General features: G+C 41.8%; 1 protein-coding gene across 2 annotated transcripts; it reads left to right on the forward strand.

The window, feature by feature from the left end:
• Positions 1-30: 30 nt before the first annotated feature.
• mtf2 (metal response element binding transcription factor 2) lies at positions 31-16,948 on the forward strand. Of its 2 annotated transcripts, none has more exons than XM_033651135.2 (15): positions 31-165; positions 3,393-3,594; positions 3,946-4,027; positions 5,830-5,940; positions 6,096-6,196; positions 6,402-6,574; positions 7,576-7,671; positions 7,861-7,929; positions 9,492-9,615; positions 9,985-10,052; positions 10,188-10,358; positions 13,899-14,010; positions 14,255-14,313; positions 14,561-14,662; positions 16,427-16,948. In XM_033651135.2, exons 1-15 carry the CDS (start codon positions 161-163, stop codon positions 16,800-16,802), a joined length of 1,851 nt encoding a protein of 616 aa, XP_033507026.1. In that variant the 5' UTR covers positions 31-160; the 3' UTR covers positions 16,803-16,948. The 2 variants fall into 2 exon arrangements, with proteins under 2 accessions (XP_033507026.1, XP_078029328.1); XM_078173202.1 differs by having other exon boundaries at positions 3,950-4,055.
• Positions 16,949-18,848: the final 1,900 nt, after the last annotated feature.

Genomic DNA, 18,848 nt, shown 5'->3' on the forward strand with positions numbered 1-18,848 from the left:
TTCAGGGAACGTTTGTTATCTTGTGAAGAAGGCACGAGCCCCGCAAGTTTCCGCGATATACTTTGAAATAAATTCAACGAGAGAAGAAACCGGAGAGCAGCGGTCATTCCTGTTTAGTTATTTTGTCGTACGAGTCGTTTGTAGAAGCGGAGGTGACCGAATGAGGTATTGTTGTCATCTGTTTTCATCCTGGTGGGGGGGTGTGGGTCCGACGCCTGCGACCTCTTCGGGGGTTACCGCTCCGCATGCGGATTATTCATGCGAAGAAACGGCCCGACTGTTTGCTGATTCATGTACAAGACATTTTAGTATGAAATGTTGTCTCTAGTTGCCCCTTTATCCTCGCTGGCAGCTAATGTTGACCATGTTCACTCATTATCCGAACAAAGGGGATCTCGGACTGACCGACAGTGGGTAAAGGGAAATAGAAAAATTAAGTCTATAATCTCTAAAATAACCTAAAGAATAATATTTATGCAGCAGAATATGAAAATATTAAGTGCTAGATTTGTTTAAATACAACTGACAAATGCACATTCAGGTGTCAGTTAATATGTAGCTTCAAAATCGATAAGTTGTGAGTGTATGTATGTATGTGTGTGTGTGTGTGTGTGTGTGTTTAACACCATTTAAGTCCAAACATCTACAGAAATATAGAGAGGAGTAGGAGGAAAAGAAAGAGATACAGTCAGGTCCTAAAACAGAAAACACACAAATAAATAAAGTAACAAAAAACCCTTGCATCATCATCATCATAATCATAATGATACATTTAATTCCAAAAGGTGTCTCAAAACACCCAAGGTCACTGTACAGAGCATAGAATAACAGCCAGAGCAAAATGCATGACTTGGAAAACACATGTTTTTACTGCGATGAAATCTGTTAAAAAGAAGGGTGGGCATGGGGTGCAGAGGGTACAGGGTACAGTCAATATTAAAGTGTATAGGCCAGTTTGAACAGGTGAGTTATGAGATGGGATTTGAAGGATGTTATGGTGTGGGACTGTGGAATAAGTGGAGGTAGGGAGTTGCAGAGCCTGAGGGCAGTGCAGCTAGAAGCCCTGGCACCCATGGTGATGAGGTGGGAGGTGGGGGTGGTTAGGAAACCAGCAGAGGAAGAGAGCAGGGAGTGGGAGGTGGGAGGTGGTGAAACCAGCACAGGAAGAGAGCGGCGAGTGGGAGGTGGGGGCTAGATTGTGGAGGGCTTTGAAGGTGAGCAGCAGAGTTTGGAATGATTTGACGTCTGTTAATGTGTTTGGTGGGAAGGCCAGAGAGAGCTGCATTACAGCAGTCAGTATGAGATGTGACAAATGAATGGACCAAGACTACAGTGATGGGTGGAGTCTGGGTAATATTCTTAATGTGTGGTTCGAATGAAAGAGTGCTGTCCAGGATGACACTGAGGCTCTTGATGTGGCTGGAGAAGGGTACAGGGAAGTTATTAATGATGATGTGTGGGACGTGGGTGCTTTGGATTTCGACCAGGATGTTTTTGCAACCAATGAGCAGGGCCTTGGTTTTACTGCCGTTGAGCTTCAGAAAGTTCCTGCTTATCCAACTCCTGATGTCCTCAAGGCAGGTGGTGAGGGAGGTGGGAGGAAGGGCAGTGGAGGGTTTAGATGTTTATTTGTTTATTTAAAAGAGGGCAGGGGTATTGTTTAGATGAGATGTAGACCTGTGTGTCATCTGCATAGCAATGGAAATGACCACCATGGTGACGGAGGATTGGTAGATGATAAATAAAAGTGCACCCAAAACCCCAAAATCATAGTGAAATTAAGTACATACAGGACAGACTGTCTACAGCAGGGGTGTCTAACTCATTTTAGTTCATGGGCCTCATTCAGCTGTTTGTTCTCAAGCGGGCCGGACCAGTGTAAAGACTGTAGAGTACCCTAATGTAAAATCTATTGATTGAGCTGCTGAGGGTGCATCAGATGTTTTCCAGCTAGATATTCTGCATAACATCTTTGATCACTGGCTGTGTGATAGAGGCGTTACATCCTTCCATTTAAGTAGAATTGAGTAGCTAAAATGGAGGAAAAGTCAATGACCTGTAAGAGGGCAGGGGTATTGGTATTTACCAAAAATACCAATTGTAAGAGAAGGCATAACATTACAGCCACAAGCCTTGGAAATAGTGTCAAAAAATGACAACCAGAAAGGGGCAAGCTTGAGGCAAGCCCACAACATATGGTAGATGGTCGCCGAGGTCTGTTTACACCTGTAACATATCTTCCTGAGACCGTGCGTCGTCCTATGAGGACATCACATTTTGGGTTTCCTGCAGCTTATACTTCATTCTGCTTAACTTAGACCTGTTGTCCTCGTTTATGGACACGTTTTTGTCCCATCTAGTGGTAGTGAGAGCAAAATACTCTAATCCATGTAAAAACAAGATGGCAGCCATCTTTGCAAAGTCAGTCTGCAGCCGATCCGGACACAAACGTGGACAAAACCTGATCAGATTAAATGGTTGAAACTTGTTTATTTATGATTAATACTGTTTGTAGTTTGATATGACAACAGATTCGACCAATTTTATCCACAGTAAGAAGCTAAGACACTGTTAATTAGGAAGAACTCGTTTAAGGACACTTGGAATTTATAATCAGCCCGTTTATGGTTGACAATGTTTAGCTTTTTATACTCATCAGGTCCTATTGATCCCAAATAGCTTACGTTCGGGAATGCGCTTGCAAGTTTAGCTTTAGAGAAGTGTAGCTGATGCCTTGACCGAACAGAGGATGAATGAACCATAAAGGAGCCACGTCCCATTCCATATCTGACAGCAGTACCTCAACATCGTCCTCCCATTGTTGTCGAATATGAGATATAGAGAGATTATGTCTAGTCGTGATCTTAGTATAAATACCTTTTGTGTTTATTTTAGTTTTTGACATTACTCAGCATTGCCCTGCAGACATCTCACTGACTGCAGGGTCTGCGTTAATTACCTATTAGCACTAATTATGAGCATAATCACCTGTTGTTTGTATCCACTGGAGGGGAAATGGCATGCTTTTATTTTGAGCCATTGTTTTGTAAGCTCTTCTGTGACCATGCAGTGTATTCTTGTATTTTCCATTACACATACAGGACAGAGATTCACACACATATCTGCACATGATTCCCATTGGCTGTTAAAAATGAGTTTCACTGCTGTCCTAATTATAGTGTTGATTGTAGTATGATCATTTTTAAGCCACAGAGGTGTTGTTATTGAGGGACTAAGGACAGACTGTGTAGTATGCACCAAGCACACTGTTGGCAGCACGGCACATAGCCTGGGAATTGATGATTACGCAGATTGATATATCACCTGAAAATGCTGTTAAATGTGGTTCACCTCTTTCCCCACTGTAAATTCATCTCTCCCTGTTCTTTCAGAGACTCAGGGGTTGTGGATCACCTGTCTGTCCATCACAGAGCTCTCCCCCAGCGGCAGCAGAAGGCTGTGTCCCCTCCCCCCAAACAACTCTCTGCTCTGGGAGAGTATGGGGAGGACAGCATGTCTGACCGGTTCACAGAGGGACAGGTCGTCTTGGCCCGGTGGTCAGATGGTTTGTCCTACTTGGGGAAAGTCAACAAGGTTAGTATGAGGGAAACACTATCATAGTGTCATCACATACTCCAGTGAAGCAGATGTTCAAAAAAATGGAAACTGGAGGCCATCAGCTGCAAACGTTTGACAGTTTTTTGGCCATTTTGTTTCAACTAATTTTACAAAACCTCAGGTGTTACTGAGATTATGCTTAGCAGTTTCGTCATAAAGTCTACCTGGCAAAATCCTCTAAATTAGGCAGATGTGATATGAAACATGTTATCTCATATCTCACTGGACTAAAGTGAAAGTGTGCGAGGCCTGAGCAGTATATTTAGGCTTTGAGAACAGTGTGGTGTTAAGGAAGACATTCACCCCTATTTTTGTTTTCTCCTTCAGATAGATCGGGACAAGCAGCGATGCTTTGTGCTTTTTGAGGATCATTCAAAGTCGTGGGTTCTGTGGAAGGATATTCAGACAGGTAATTCCTTCAACTTCAAGATTTACAGGTCAGTAAAAGTATCTGGGTCTCACAGTAAAATAAAAATGCAGTCCATGATCATTTGCAGGTAATGTAAGGGACATCCATGCTTTAATGGCCGGCAGCATTTTTGCACTCTAGCTTCGACAGTTCAAAATCGATTTTGCTCAAATTCTCGGAAGGGCATTGTCCTGACCACACCCCTGTCTGCTATCGCCCGCATTACTTATCTCCCCACTTGTTGCTGGCAGTTAACTGTCTGCAGTGTCTGGCATCAATTCAGCATAAGTTCACTGCCCACTTGTGACAATGACCACAGGGGTGATACACAGAGATGCTGGGGTCTGTTCACCTCCAGATTAGTCTGTTAAAATGTACATATGACACAGACAGAGTTGCTTTATTATAAAGCACAACATAATGTGAGATAGATTACAAAAGGAGACATATTTTTACAAATATCCACCATTTGAGTTTATATTTGTTTTTTGTTCTTGACTGATTTTACATTGGGCTGATTCACATGTTGCTGCACAGCTGCATGAACACAGTGTTACACAGCAGCTAAAAGCCTTGTTTTCTGCTGACCTCCAGTGGTTGAAGATCTCACTTTGCTGCAGCGATGCAGAAATTTACCACCAGGCTCAGGTTATTGTTCGAAGTGTCTGACAGCATTATCAAAAGGATCCTGACAGAGATAGAACTTATTAACCACTAATATAACCAGACTCCATTTATATGAACAGTAAAACACGTCTCATTCAAAGTCTACCGAAACAAAATGAACTCACCAAAGCCGTCTTGGTTTTTCTTTCCACTGCCCCAACAATCATCAACTTTTGGTTTGGATGATATTTTTTCTAGTGAAAGATTGCGTATCTTTGCAATTTTAAGATAATGGAAAGAAACACACAGATGAACTGTTAATGTTTATTTTTGAATATCGTGTAGCCTTTGTAAATGTTTGTGTTATCGAGAGCTGCTTTGTGGAGGCACCTGTTGCTAGGCACATGTTGGTCTCTTTCTTTTTTTGAGCCATGCACTGTTAATATTTGGTAACATAATTGTGCTGAAGTGCTGAAACAGATCGGCGGTATTACCTTTGGTCACTGAAACAGTTTTTCTGCAGCGTTTACATTTGATTTCTTTCTGTTTACTGTCGTCTTCACGAAAGCCAAAATGTGTCCAAACGATGGACTTGGCATTTTATTTCTCTTTGGCTCGGCGCTTGCATCCTCCTCCATGTTGCTTCCAGGTCGTGGATTGGAGAGAGTCACATGACTAAACACGCAGTAGTACATTTTTAAAGGGACAGTACATGAACACACTCAGTGGGAAAAGTATTACAGACTCAATATGTGCTCAAAATGACTGTTTATTTAAATGGAGTCTGGAGCTCTGATGGTGGTGATTTCATGGCTGTTTCTGCTTAAACAAAAAGGATCTTAAGCTTTAACTAAAGGTCTGCCTCCTTCAGGGATCCTTTTCATTATGTTGTCAGATACTTACAATAACAATCTGAGCCTGTCAGTGGCAAAAACAAGTTCATTTAGTGGACGTAAATTGAAAGTGTACATATGCCCTACGTGGCTACATTGCATTCTGTTTCGCCGCCGCTGGCTGCAAAGCTCCCGCTCATTTCCAGACACAGTTTCAAAACTGTTGTTCCCATTCGTCAATTCGACACAAAAGCAAGTAAAAATAGGGTCCAGGTTGAAAAATCCCAAAGTTCCCCACTAAAACACTACTTGAGGTGCTGGCTTACCTTTACTCTGTTGCAACTTTGCTTTTGTCCATTTCAGAGAACGAAGGTGATGATGAGGATGACGACGATGACATTGTGTGCTCTATCTGCCAGGATGAAACTTCAGATGAACCCAATGAAATTGTCATTTGTGACAATTGTGGACAAGGTACTGTTTATTGTTTGTGATGCTGTCATACCTAATATTGAACAGAGCAGTACGTGCAGCTCTTTTATGTCAGCCTCTCTTTTCTAAACAGCTAGTCTTCTTAATTATCTGTTTTTTGTTCATCCACTTATTGAACTCTGTTCATTGTCCTTTAGGCTACCATCAGCTGTGCCACACCCCCATCATTGATGCCGCAGTTGTTGACTCAAAAGACAAGTGGATCTGCTCAGAGTGCGAGCTCGCTTCTATGCCTAAGGTACAGCTTGTGTTTTGAGTAAAGATACCTTTAGTTAAATGTATGAGTTTGATTCAATGAGCATGTATTCATGATAGCTCTTTTGTGAGACTCTATTTGCTCTGCTTGAACTATAAAATAGAAGATAATCTTTGGGGTAAATACTGTAGGTGTGTACATAGTATTAAGTTGGGTTAAACATGCTTTTTGTCTGTGTGCTTCACAGAGGGGTGGTGCCCATGTGAGGGGAACGTCTACTAAAGCTTTTCCACAGCACGAACAGCAGCAGCATGTGGTGCTGCACCTGTCCTTCCCATATGGTCTGGACAAACTGGATTGGGACCCGGACCACAGGACTAACATCCAGCAGTGCTACTGCTACTGTGGAGGTCCAGGAGAGTGAGTAACACATTACCTACTGTGAAGAACACACAAAAAAATCGTAGGAAACAGTTGACCCTTTGCTAAATCCCGCCCTCGGACGCAGACTGGCCACTATAATGTAGCATTGGCCCGGCTCAGACCAGGGTCCGACAACAACACAGCTGTGCTCCATTGACTCTAATGCAGTCGTTTCAGATTTCCTTCATTTTCAGGCTGGTTTTGTGGATTTGGAGCTAAATGTTGTGCCTGGGACACGTCGTGTATTAATGATACTTGTTACCTGGAGAGGTTGGAAAAAGATATACGTTTCTTCCCTGTTCCAAAACCAAAATCAAACCCTGAAAAGTGTAGGGTTAGCTAGCTAGCTACTGAAGATATAGCCTACTGAATGTATACACATGCTGCTTTTGTTTTGTAATGATTATAACAGTAAAGAAGACTGATCCTGCTGTACAGGAACCAGTGAAGGGAATCAGTTTTTGCTGATATCCAGCCAGCTGTGTGTCATCGCATTGTGCACAGATGAACGTTGTTTGACTTCCCCCAGAGATCCCTGCCTGTGGGGGTTGAAGCCAAACACTGTTCATCTGCACACACTGTGATGCCACACAGCTGGTTCAATATCAGCGAAGTTTCCCTTTATATTCATTGTCTTGTGTGGCGATCAGCAGTGATGTGGTGGTTCACTTTTACACTGTGATCTGTAGCCTATAGTTCGGCTTTAGCTTCTAACTGTCTTTGTCTTTTTAACCTGTTGTTGCTGCTGAGTCAGTTTGACATCCTGGATATATCCTTCAAACACAGACTGTAGACCCCTCTGTCTGCTTCTCTCTGGAATCACTGTTTCATTTTTCCAAAAATATGATCATATCTCTTTAAGGAGTGCAGTTAGTTACAGTGTGGGCTCCATGCTTACGACTACCATCACAAAGGGGCGGGGCTTAGCGAAAGGTCAGTTGCCTACATGCTCCGTGTCAATCACCATAACCACGCTCTCTTTCTCTCCTTCCTTGAAGCTGGTTTCTGAAGATGCTGCAGTGTAACAGTTGTCTGCAGTGGTTTCATGAGGCGTGTCTACATTGCTTACAGATGCCCATGCTCAACGGAGATAGGTGCAAATACCACTATGAGTGTTTCATACTCACCACACTGCCTTTTTTGTATTACTGCTTGTGTAACAATTCCTGTCATGTCCTCACATTTACCTTGGGAAACAGTAAAGTGCCAGGCTTTAAAATATGTCACCCAATCATTTTGCATTGTAATAAGCTGACACATTTCTTGTGTTTGTGTAACTTTAGGTTTTATCAGTTCATTTGTTCCGTTTGTCGTCGTGGACCGGAGTGCCTCAGGCGACTGCCTCTCAGATGGTAAGTAAATCTTAAGTTTCATGTTCAGCTTTGGGACAGATAGATATGTTCCAGTCTTATGTGCATTAGGGTTGGGTGATGTGTTAACATTTTCCAACCAGCTAGTACGGCAGGCTGCACTGCTGTCTGATATAGAGGCATCAGTAATGAATTGAGACTGTTTCATAACCGATTTAAAAACTCCATGTAGTCACGTTTAAGAGCAGTCCACTTCCGTGTTTTGGTACAGTCGGTTTTCAAACCTAATGCATACTGTACTGGAGTACATGTGAACTGTACTAGAGACCACCTTTTCAACTGGATTTGGGTACAAATTGACGAATCGTGTCTGTGTACGGTACACAGTGTTCACACTAATCAAAGAACTGGACTTTGTGGTCAAATGTACTCGAATCTAGGCCTGTGTCCCTGATGTGAAAAGCCCCCTTGGTTTGTTTTTTTCTTCTGTTCCAACAATCACCAACTCTGGTTTGGTTGAAACACCCTAAATTCATAGAGTAAGTTGTGTTAGGCTCCAATCACACAGAAAGTGTTTTGGAGGTTGCAAAACATGAGGCGTACTGCACCGCTTTTTTTTTTTTTAACTGAATGCCAATAGTAAAAAAAAAACAAAAAAGATTAAAAAAACAAACAAAAACCCCATCACCTTCTTACCCTAACCTTCCCTTGTAATCATTCTCCCCCAGTAATTAGTAGCTCGTTATTAAAAATGTTGAGGCAGAGGGTACTTGCTGTAGCTCTGGTTGAGGTTGAGAGGCTGTCAGCAGATGGTTTGTTGGGCACAGGGAAACAGAGATCTGTGTGGGTACATGAGACCCTAAAAAAGAGGGTGGATCACAGGGAGTACCACCAGTTGGTCCAGGAGCTTCATCTCCATGATGGCCTTTTCCAGGCATATTTTAGGATGACTTGGGGGCAGACCTGCTGTCTATCATCGGGCCGTACAGCTCTGGGTATCCAGCAACCGCTACCACTAGTCTCCCTCCAATGTTTACCAACTGTAAACCTGTTGTCGTGACCACCACAGAAGGCCCGCCTCTCAAATCATTCGATTGGACAATGGGGAAAAGTCTAAGATGTAGTGCATTTTTCCGCTCTGAGCGGAGTTATTTTTTTCTTCAACTTGAGGAGTTCAGAGTGCTCTGGCAAAAACGACAGGCACCTAGATTACAGAAACATGAGGCACTTCGCAACGCAAAAACGGTTATCAAAAAGCTTAATTCTCAGAAAAAACAACTACGAAAAGCCGCCTCCAGCTGCTAAATGCTTCCTGTGTGATCAGGGCCTTAATATGCTGGCTTTACACACAGTTTTTCCCCTCAGTCTCAATCTGTGAGCTGAGTAACGTCTCTCACTTGTTCTTTGGAGGCAGACCTTTAAATCAGACACATAAAATGCCAAAAATCGCCGAATTATAACCACCACTGTGTTTTTAATGTGCCGTTATGCCTTACCATGTCTCTGAATTCCTGCATCTTCTAGACATACTTAATTTTGTTTTATAATGTTCTCCTGGAACCGGACTAAGTAAAGAAAATTCAGTTCTTACTCAAATGTTTCAGGGAGGATGTCACACACCTGAGTTTGTTCAACTTGAGTGTGATCCACAAGAAGAAGTACTTTGACTCTGAGATGGACCTGATGGCTTACATCAACGATAACTGGGATCTGCTGCAGCTGGGGGAGGTAAGGACACTATTTATCAGGTTACATGTGACTGTTCAATAACTTTGATTTGTAACACACTAGAGGCCAATTCTGGGGACACACAGACACAATTTGATGTTCTCACATGTATTTGTGTAGAGTAATATTTAGTCTAATATTAAAGAGTGGATGTTCAGAATTGGCAGTCTGCTACATATTAGTGGTTTCCACACTATGTAGCTGCTTAATGCAACAACACATAGCTGGTCCTGAGGACTTAATTATTATTAAATTAACAAATAAGCATTTGAAATCCTATGTTGTTGATTTTCTGAAATCTTTACCTTGTTTCTTTTTCTTGCACCCTGTCTTTCCTGTTTGGCGATCTGCTCTCCCCCGTGTCTGCAGCTCGCCAACACTCCCAGATCAGAGCGATATGAAAATGTTCTGGAGGCATTAAACAACAACAGCAACATGTAAGTTATTCATTTACTGGTTAATCATTTATGTTAATCGTATCCTGAAAGTGTTTAACCATATGACTTTTTATAACTCCAATGTGTCCTGTTTGTACCTGTCATTACCCGCCCTCCTTCTCTCTCCCTTTCCAGGTTCATGTCGGGGAAGGAGGTGAAGAAAAAGAAGCATTTGTTTGGGCTGAGGGTCCGTGTCCCTCCTACTCCCCCCAATTCTCATGAGCCGACCAGCAGAGCGCTGGAGAGGGCTTCACATGAGATCACCATCAAGGGCTGCAAGTCCACCAAGGCGCTATCTGGCATTAGGTAAGATGTGAAACCTACAAGTTCTGAAGTTTGGTATTTTTAAATATTTTTGGTAGGACATCGGACCAAATCCCAACGCTGGTTTCAGTGCCTCATTTTGGTGCCAGACTGTGCTCAGCGAGTGTGTGGTTGAGAAATAATGTGTGTGATGGTGACTCATGACAGTGAGGCTGCAGCGACTTGAGCAGAGAGTATGAAGTTAAACGTAGCAGTGCAGCGTGTGAACAGTTCAGGCTGTTTGTCATTAAATAAATGGTACAACTCCTCAAGACCCATGCCAAGTTCCTGTGTCCTGCTTTTCACCTGCTGATCAAAGTAAAGAGGGTTAGCCCTGAAGTTAGTGAGCCAAGTTAGCCTCCCTTAAGGTGGACTGTAAAGGTAGACCAGCTAATCTCATTGTAGTGACAATCTCAGCTGCTCCTACACAGGTTATAGAGAAATGTCTGGCTGCCAAGTCTCTCCCAGTTATTGTAGTTGGGTTATGTTTTATCAATTATGTGAATTTGTAAATAGTGTTTTGTATATATTCATTCATAAATTTAAGTGTACTTTGACACATGAAGAGATAATGTTGTTCAGTTTCAAATGTGTCTTTGCAGTAAAAAGAAAAACGCTTTTTAATGTTGTTGACTGCCAATATATGCTCTTTTTTTTTTTTCTTTTCACAATATCAGTTTAGGCACCATTTTAAAAGTATCATTTTAGCACACTGGTATTGGAAAAAAAACAATGATACCACCGTAATCATGCCTGGTTACTGCCCATAGTGCATCAATAGAGAAGAAAAGGGAGAGGTGCAGTAGAAAAATCAACAGATTCTGACAGGCTTCTTAAAGAGGAAATTTATCGGGTCAGTTGATCAAGTATATTGCTAATTAAAGTTTTTCCTTTAATTGTTGTGAAGAATGCCTAAATTTAGAACTGGTGCCAAGTAAATGGAAATGTGTAATTTTTTTTTTTTTTACTGATAAATTTTAGGCTGCTTTCACACCTGCCCTGATTGGTTCGGTTTAGTTGAACTCCTAGTTTGCCCCCTAAGTGCAGTTTGTTTGGGCAGGTGTGAACATAACAATCACACTCAGGTGCACACCAAAACAACTGAACTGAGACCTTCTTGAAGAGGATACAAACAAACTCTGGTGTGGTTCATCTGTGGTGAGAACGTGCTCCCGACCTCGATCTGAACCAACTGCAGTCACATGACACATTGTTTGGGTTAAACATGAGCATGTTACAGTCCTGGAGGATTATTAATGTGCACCTCCTCCTGTACTGCCTTAATATGCACATTCAGCACATCCATTGCATCAAAACATTGTTTTCTAGTTGGAGCCACGCCTCATTTTCAAACTGTATGGTTTGACTAAAATGAACAATGACAGCAGTAGGGGTGGGAATCTTTGGGCACCTCACGATTCGATAACGATTAAGATTCAGGGGCTACGATTCGATTATAAAACGATTATTGATGCACTTTTTCACAACACACATTTCTTTTTGTCTCACTGAATAAGCATTCAACACTTGCAATTTTTAAAAACAGTGCATTTGTAATAAGAAAGAGTTGAATTCATTTCCATTATATTTTATCAAACATATAAATGGAAATGCGTGCAAACTGGAAAATTACAACTTCGTTATATGGAACCAAAGGTAACAACAGGTATCTTAAATCCCAAGATAAAATGCGCAGTTAGAGTAACAAATGATTCGGTGGCGACAGACGTCCACGCATCACATGTAACTGCGATCCTACCTGCCTGCCTTCAACAGTGAGGCCATGACTTCTGTTTTGGTTTGGTTGTAGTGTGTCGGTAAAATAGCGTCGGGATGGGATGGTGTATCTGGGCTCCAGTGTATGCAGCAGTCCTCAAAATCCCTGATTTTCCACGACGGAAGAAGGACGCAAATCCTTGGCAATAAATGCCGCGATGGCCTTCATAATTCGCTTCGCCTTTTCCGATGAGGGTGGCAGCTTTCTAATTGCTTCCTCGATTGTTCTCCGGTCGGTAGCGCCACTAGTTGCTGCAGCAACAACAGCCTGCCGTCTCCCTGACTCCTCCGTCAGGTGGAATCGAGTTACATGGCTTCTCATGTTTGTTGTGTTGCCAAAGTATTTTATTTTAGCACGACACAGCTTACATATAACGTGGCTCTTGTCCAGTTCGCTTCCGCCATCAACGTTGTAGAAGGAGCTGTTAAATTAGAAGGAGCTGTTCGGATCTCACGGCGAGGTGGGTGGCGGTCAGCCATGTTTGTTTTCCTCTGTGCGTGTGTTGCCTGTGCTCCAGGTGCGCATCCCAAAGTGTCCCGGAGATGACACGTACCGCGCTTCTTAGTTCCACATTATTTAGAACCTTCTGTATTACTCTAATTAACAGATTTAAATAATCGAAATTTGGACGTTTGTGAATTGATTCAGATTCGTCCACGTCCGAATTGCGATGCATCTAAGATTCGAAAATTTCCCCCACTCCTAGACAGCAATATAGTCCACGATGAGCAGCGCTAAAATCAACCTGCGTAGTTGTCCCTCCATTGTGGCATTAGAAAGTGTCACATTTATCTTCCAAGTGTACTCTTCTTCAACGTTTTGTTTACTTCCTGGATTTTTCCCACATGGAAATTCTGACCAATCAAGAGCAGCTTTCTCGTGCAAGGCATTTGATCTGGTCCGCTTGTAAATGCTGTCATGAGAACACGAACCAACTCTAGGCAATTATGCAACATTGTAACAGAAGTGGTCCCTGATTCAGACCAAAGCAAGATAACTCTAGGTCTGAAAGCACCTTTAAAGCCCCAATACTTTGCTACATCTGTAGCCCTCTCGCTATTGGAGAAATGTTTTTTCTGAAGCAATGAAAAGTAAGACTCTTCTCATCTTACATCTGCTAAGGTGTGCACTATGCCCTTTAAAATACTGACAAGTCCAGAATTAAGGTTGGAAAAGCCAAAACCAGCTACACCTGCCAGTTTTATCATCGTGTAGAAGGAAGCGTGCATCTACTCATGGACAAGAGGCTTGTGTTTGGGACAGCCTGTTATGTAAACATTATTGCGTCCTCCTCAGCTGAGCTGTAATGTTAGCTAGCTCAGTGGTGCTAGGTGAGCCAGCAGTAGATGCACACTTCCTTCTGCTCGGTGATACAGTTGGTGGGTGTAGTTCAGTAGAAAGAAAATAGTTCCCACATGAAACTGCTCACAACAAGGTCTGTGGATTATCTTGAGTAACCAGGTCATGATTTCTGTAAAGACACATTGCTGTTGAGTTTTTCAAATGTATTTTTTAGAGCTTTGATCACCACAAGCCGAGTTCCATTTAGTTCCATTATATTGGAGAGAAGGCAGACATCTCTACGGCTGATATCTCCAACACTTGACAACTCACACCAAAACAATCTAGACTGATAATTACCTCTACTGGTAAGAGGAAAAATATGCATCTTTGATTTCAGGGTGAACTGTCTCTTTAAGAGTGACAGTGTCATTAGTGCATAACTGTCATTACTTGTGAAACTGTTTTTGTTATTGTTGCTCTAGAGCGTGCGGCAATTTAACCAATGGCACAGAGAAGAAGAAGAAGAAGAAGAAAAAGGGGAAGCAAGGAGCTCGTTCTCTGGCTAAACCACAACGCGGTGAACTCTGGCCCCAGGTGTGTGTGTGCATGCATTTGTATGCATTTCTTGGTGGGTGTGGGCTGGGTGTGTACATAGTTGTTGAGAGGGATGGGTATTGTGTGTTACTCTATAGGTCCAAACTCACACACACACACACACACACACACACATATACTCACAAGAACTCTCAAACTGTAACTTTTTCTGGGGATACTGAGAAACTTTTAAATTAAAAAGGAAACCCACTGAGATATGGTAATTTTTTCTTGTATTTGACAGGAAGTAAGAAAGTCTCTACCACTAGAGCCCCACACATTGGATCACTTAACCTCTATCAAGTAAGTGAGCAACTGCGGTGCTGAATTTCCATTTCTAAACCATTACTACTGTTCCATTTTGTAGTGGTGAGGCTGCCATACTGTCAGGGCTGCAGCCAACAACTGTTTTCATTTTCGACTAAACTGATGGACAAATTGAGTAAATTATTTAGCTATATGTACAGGAACTGTAACAAACTTTCAGCAGCCTTTTTCTTTGTCTGTTTATAATTGTTTTATCATCATGTCTTTTTCCTGTCAACACCAGGAGTGAGAGGTCTCTGCTGTCTTCAAGAACCTCAGATGTGGAATCCATAGGAGCCCTGAGCACCACAGAAACTACCTCAACTAGCATTTCAAGACAGTCAAGGTATGCCTGCGGTGCTCATTTCTTACTCTGACATCTGTGGCTCTATAGAGGGAACTGTTGGTCTGTCTGTCGTCAGTTTTGGTCCAGACTGAAATATCTCAACAGCTATGGGATGGATTGCAATTAGGGTTTTTTTTAGACATTCATAGCCCCCTGAAGAAGAAACCTAAAGACTGTATGGGTCTTCTGACTTTTTGTCTAGCACCACTAGGAGGTTTACATTTCTGGTTTTCAGTGAAATGTCTAAAATTATTGGATGGTATAACATAAATTTAAGACAGACTTTCATGGCTCCCTCAAGTTTTTCTGTGCCACCACCAAGTCCAATATTTTATTAATACAACATACTTTCAAAATGTTTTCTCCACATTCCCATCAGCCTTAGCTGTACACTGTTTAGTGTGTACCAACTAGCAAATGTTGCTAATATACCAGACTTCTGTATTCATGTATAAATATGTACATCACACTCATGACTTGCCGAGTATTTTTCCAGAACTCTTTAAAGTCTTCCTCAAACATTCACTCATTTCACAAGACACTCTAAGGACCTTCATCTTCCATATTGTTGGACTTCTCTTAATCATATTCATTGAAATACAGAGGACCATCTCTTTGGAACAACCTTCTTCCATCTCTGCAATCATCATCTATATTATTGTTATTCAAAAAACATCTGAAGACATCTTCTTTTTATGTATGATTGTTGTTATTTCATAGTTATTTCATTTCTATGCATATGTGCAAATGAACTAAACTAAACTAAAATGTTAGAACGGTTACATGCTAAACTGAGATTTTCAGCATGGTGACATCAGCATCTTGGCGTTGTCAAGTTGCCATTATCAAAGCACTGCTGTGCTGAAGTACAGCCACTAGCATGGCTATAGACTCCTAAGCTGCTTTCACACCGCCGTGGTGTAATTCACCACCTCCAGTCGTTTTAACAAAGGGTGTCGAACACGGCAGTAGGGGTGTAAAGCCGTCCACATGAACTCGCACAAGGTTCGCTGTGTTAAAATTCATGCGGTGGTCGCTGGCTTTTGCCATTTAGCTAGAAGGGGAGCAGGCACTGTGGAAGCAGAGAGACGACAAGATGGAGTTGATAATGTTGGTGTCTAAATACCCTGAGTTGTACAACACAGTGCTAGAAACTTGTTCTGACAATTAGACGAAAAAGTGGTCCTACATTCTGCATTGCTTACTTGCTCTGTTTACTGTAAGTCCATGCTGCAGCTGCCCCTACAAAGTACGTTATACTGTTGTATGGAGTGTGCATACTATGTGGACATAATACTTTCTCGTACCATTGCACTTTAAACTTTGACCCTCTTGCTCATTTCTCAGTTTAATTTCCTTAATGCGAAATTCGAAATGATAGGAAAAATTTGGGATTTGGTTTACAGCATGGGCCTGGGATAACATTTCCACCAAACTTTAGATGACTGGTAAATTGTACACATATGTAGAATTATTTGCTAATTTAAGTGATTTCAGTTCCTTGCTACAGTTTGCAGTTATTTACACGACACCAGGCGACCTCACATTGAAGCAACTGCAGCAGTGGCAGCTTTTAAAAATGCCTTGTTTCTTTGGGGGATTGCTCGCGCAGGTGTGTGGTTGTCAGGGCGGTTGCTGCACAGCATTATGAAACCAGCTGTAGTCTTGTTTGTGTAATTCCCCTCTGTATCCTTTTGTTTTTAATACCGTCAGAATTAAAATAAATTTTTTTGACTTCCTCTTTTCCTGTCAAACCCCCTCCAGCCTCTGCAGCTCTAGCAAGACACACACGACAGCCTGCACCATGCCTGTTTCTGCTCCACCCTTAAAAAGGAAACGCGGGCGGCCTCGAAGGGCCCTGCAGCCCCCCAACCCAGAGATCCCCCCTCCTAGCCACGCAGACCCAAACCCCTCAGCGACGGAGATGCTGAGCCCACTCCCTGGGCTTCACTCCACAGACATAGTTCACAGCATGGACCCCAGCAGCCAGCTCTCCCACCTCAAGAGCTCCATCAGCAGCTATTTCGGAGCAGCAGGGCGGCTGGCTTGTGGGGAAAAATACAAAGTCCTGGCGAGACGGGTCACCCTTGACGGCAAGGTGCAGTACCTGGTGGAGTGGGAAGGAGTCACTGCCTCGTAGGCCTGTCATCACCATCATCACTTCTAACTTTTAACCTGCGCCTGCAAGACGTTTCTGGCTGTGCTAAGGACACGTGTGTGCACAGCCTGTGTGCAGAGCATTAATAGTTATATGCCTTTGTTTAGTTTAGACAGGAGCAAGTTTTGCCTGTTCGGCTCACTGCAAAGCCTTCTGGTCCAGTGCACATTGAAACATGTCTTTTCCTCCTGTGCTTAAAGACTCACTGATAAAGACGACGAGGCACTGTCATTGTACCACAGCGTGTTTGTGTTACTCTGCTTTTAATTTTCATTATTTGCTTTGAATGTTTACAGCAACCCCCGTCCCCATATTCAGGGGCAAATAACTGATCGGTGCACTGCATCTGTCGGCTTTCAGTGAATCGTCATTGTACTTAATTTCTAATCCAGTGATATGCTTTTCATTTCCAGACCAGTTATGTTTGAAATTGTGTTTTTGACAGAATGTAGTTGGTCAGGCATAAAATGGTAAATCTTGGAGGGTAAGAGAAAGAGGGGATGCTTTGTTGAAAGATTGATTACCATTTATTTTCTCACCAATTGGGTTAGGAAACACGTGTCCATTTGCGACACTGTCCTCTCCTTCTCTTATCCCAGCAATGAGTACCTCTTGTCGTCTTGGGCAGACATATCCTTTAGGTGTGTTTTGGAAAGAGGAACTCAAAACAAAAGAGATGTGCTGCTGCAAATGTTTAATTTTATATAGAATTATACTACATTTATTATCACCTTTTCCACATTTGTATTTTCTCATATGCTTTTTTTTTTCTTCTCTTTTTTTTCTAAATTATGGATTGCACATATCAAATTATATCCGTTAGGCCGTCATCTCAGTGTGAACAGATAATTTGAGGCAGCATTTTCATCCACGATAGTGTTCTTGATATTTTATGTTGATTATATCTCCCTGTTTAAATTAAAATGTGACATTTAAAAAAACAATATCCCCAAGTGAAGTGTTAAAAAATATCAGTGTATAAATGTGCAGAAACCAAGGATGACTTCTTGTACATTGTAAATCACCTGAATTTTGTTTTCATAGTACAGTTTTTTTCCCAGAAGCTCCGCTGCCTTAGTTTAAACGCTTAACCTTTAAAACATCTTGATTTGAAAGTGATTAAAACGACTGTTAAATGTTGACTGAAATCCTTAAGGACCTATTTAGTTTTTACTTTGTCTCATAGTTATTGAAAAAAAAAAGTGCTGCATAAGATGAATGTTGTATACCCAGTTCCCATATCTAGAATTAAGTTTTGTTTTTGTTTTTTTTTTTTTTTTTTTTGTGTGTTGCCTATGCAAGTTAGTCCCGGATGAACGTGTTGTTCAATCATATATTTGGACCATACAGCTTAACAAAGGGGAGTTACCGATTTGACTCAGTCGTTGAAATATTTCGTGTGACGGGTGCAAAAATGCACTTGTATTTTTGCTTTCATTGTCAGGTTCACCTTGTGTACACACTCAGGATACGCCCAATAACTTCACTGTATTGAATTGGCCCACGTTTGCAGCTCGACAGGAGGTTAAGATGTAAGTTATACACTCAGTGTTGTCGGTCAGTATTTTTATATCGGGTCCTCTTTTTGTCACATTACTTTTGGATCATATGTATGTATGCTTTTTTTCTGAGCAAAAGAATTTGTAGTCCTTTTTTTTACTGCTACACTTGCTTGTTTAAACTGAGTCAGAAAAAAATCACTGGAAAACTAATATGCTGTATGTCATTGCATGAGGTAAATATTCAGTTCTCTTTTCTTTTTTGAGATGTTTCTATTTTTTTTTTTTTTTTTTAATTAAAATGGACAGAGCTTTTTGACATTGATACCTCTTCAATGTAGGGATGTAGTCAGTGCATTTGAAGCTTCTCTCCTCTGTTCAGCCAGTGTCTTAAGCCTTCATGTTGCTACCACTGGCTTCCAGCAGGCTTCTGTAGCCAAAGAACATACGTGTAACGTCTGTTTTGTCTCTTGAGATTCTTCGTCTTACATTTTTATACATCATTATATAGGCTGACGTGTTACTTCTG

Source organism: Epinephelus lanceolatus, chromosome 12 (assembly GCF_041903045.1).
Source record: "Epinephelus lanceolatus isolate andai-2023 chromosome 12, ASM4190304v1, whole genome shotgun sequence".
Classification (NCBI taxonomy): domain Eukaryota; kingdom Metazoa; phylum Chordata; class Actinopteri; order Perciformes; family Serranidae; genus Epinephelus; species Epinephelus lanceolatus.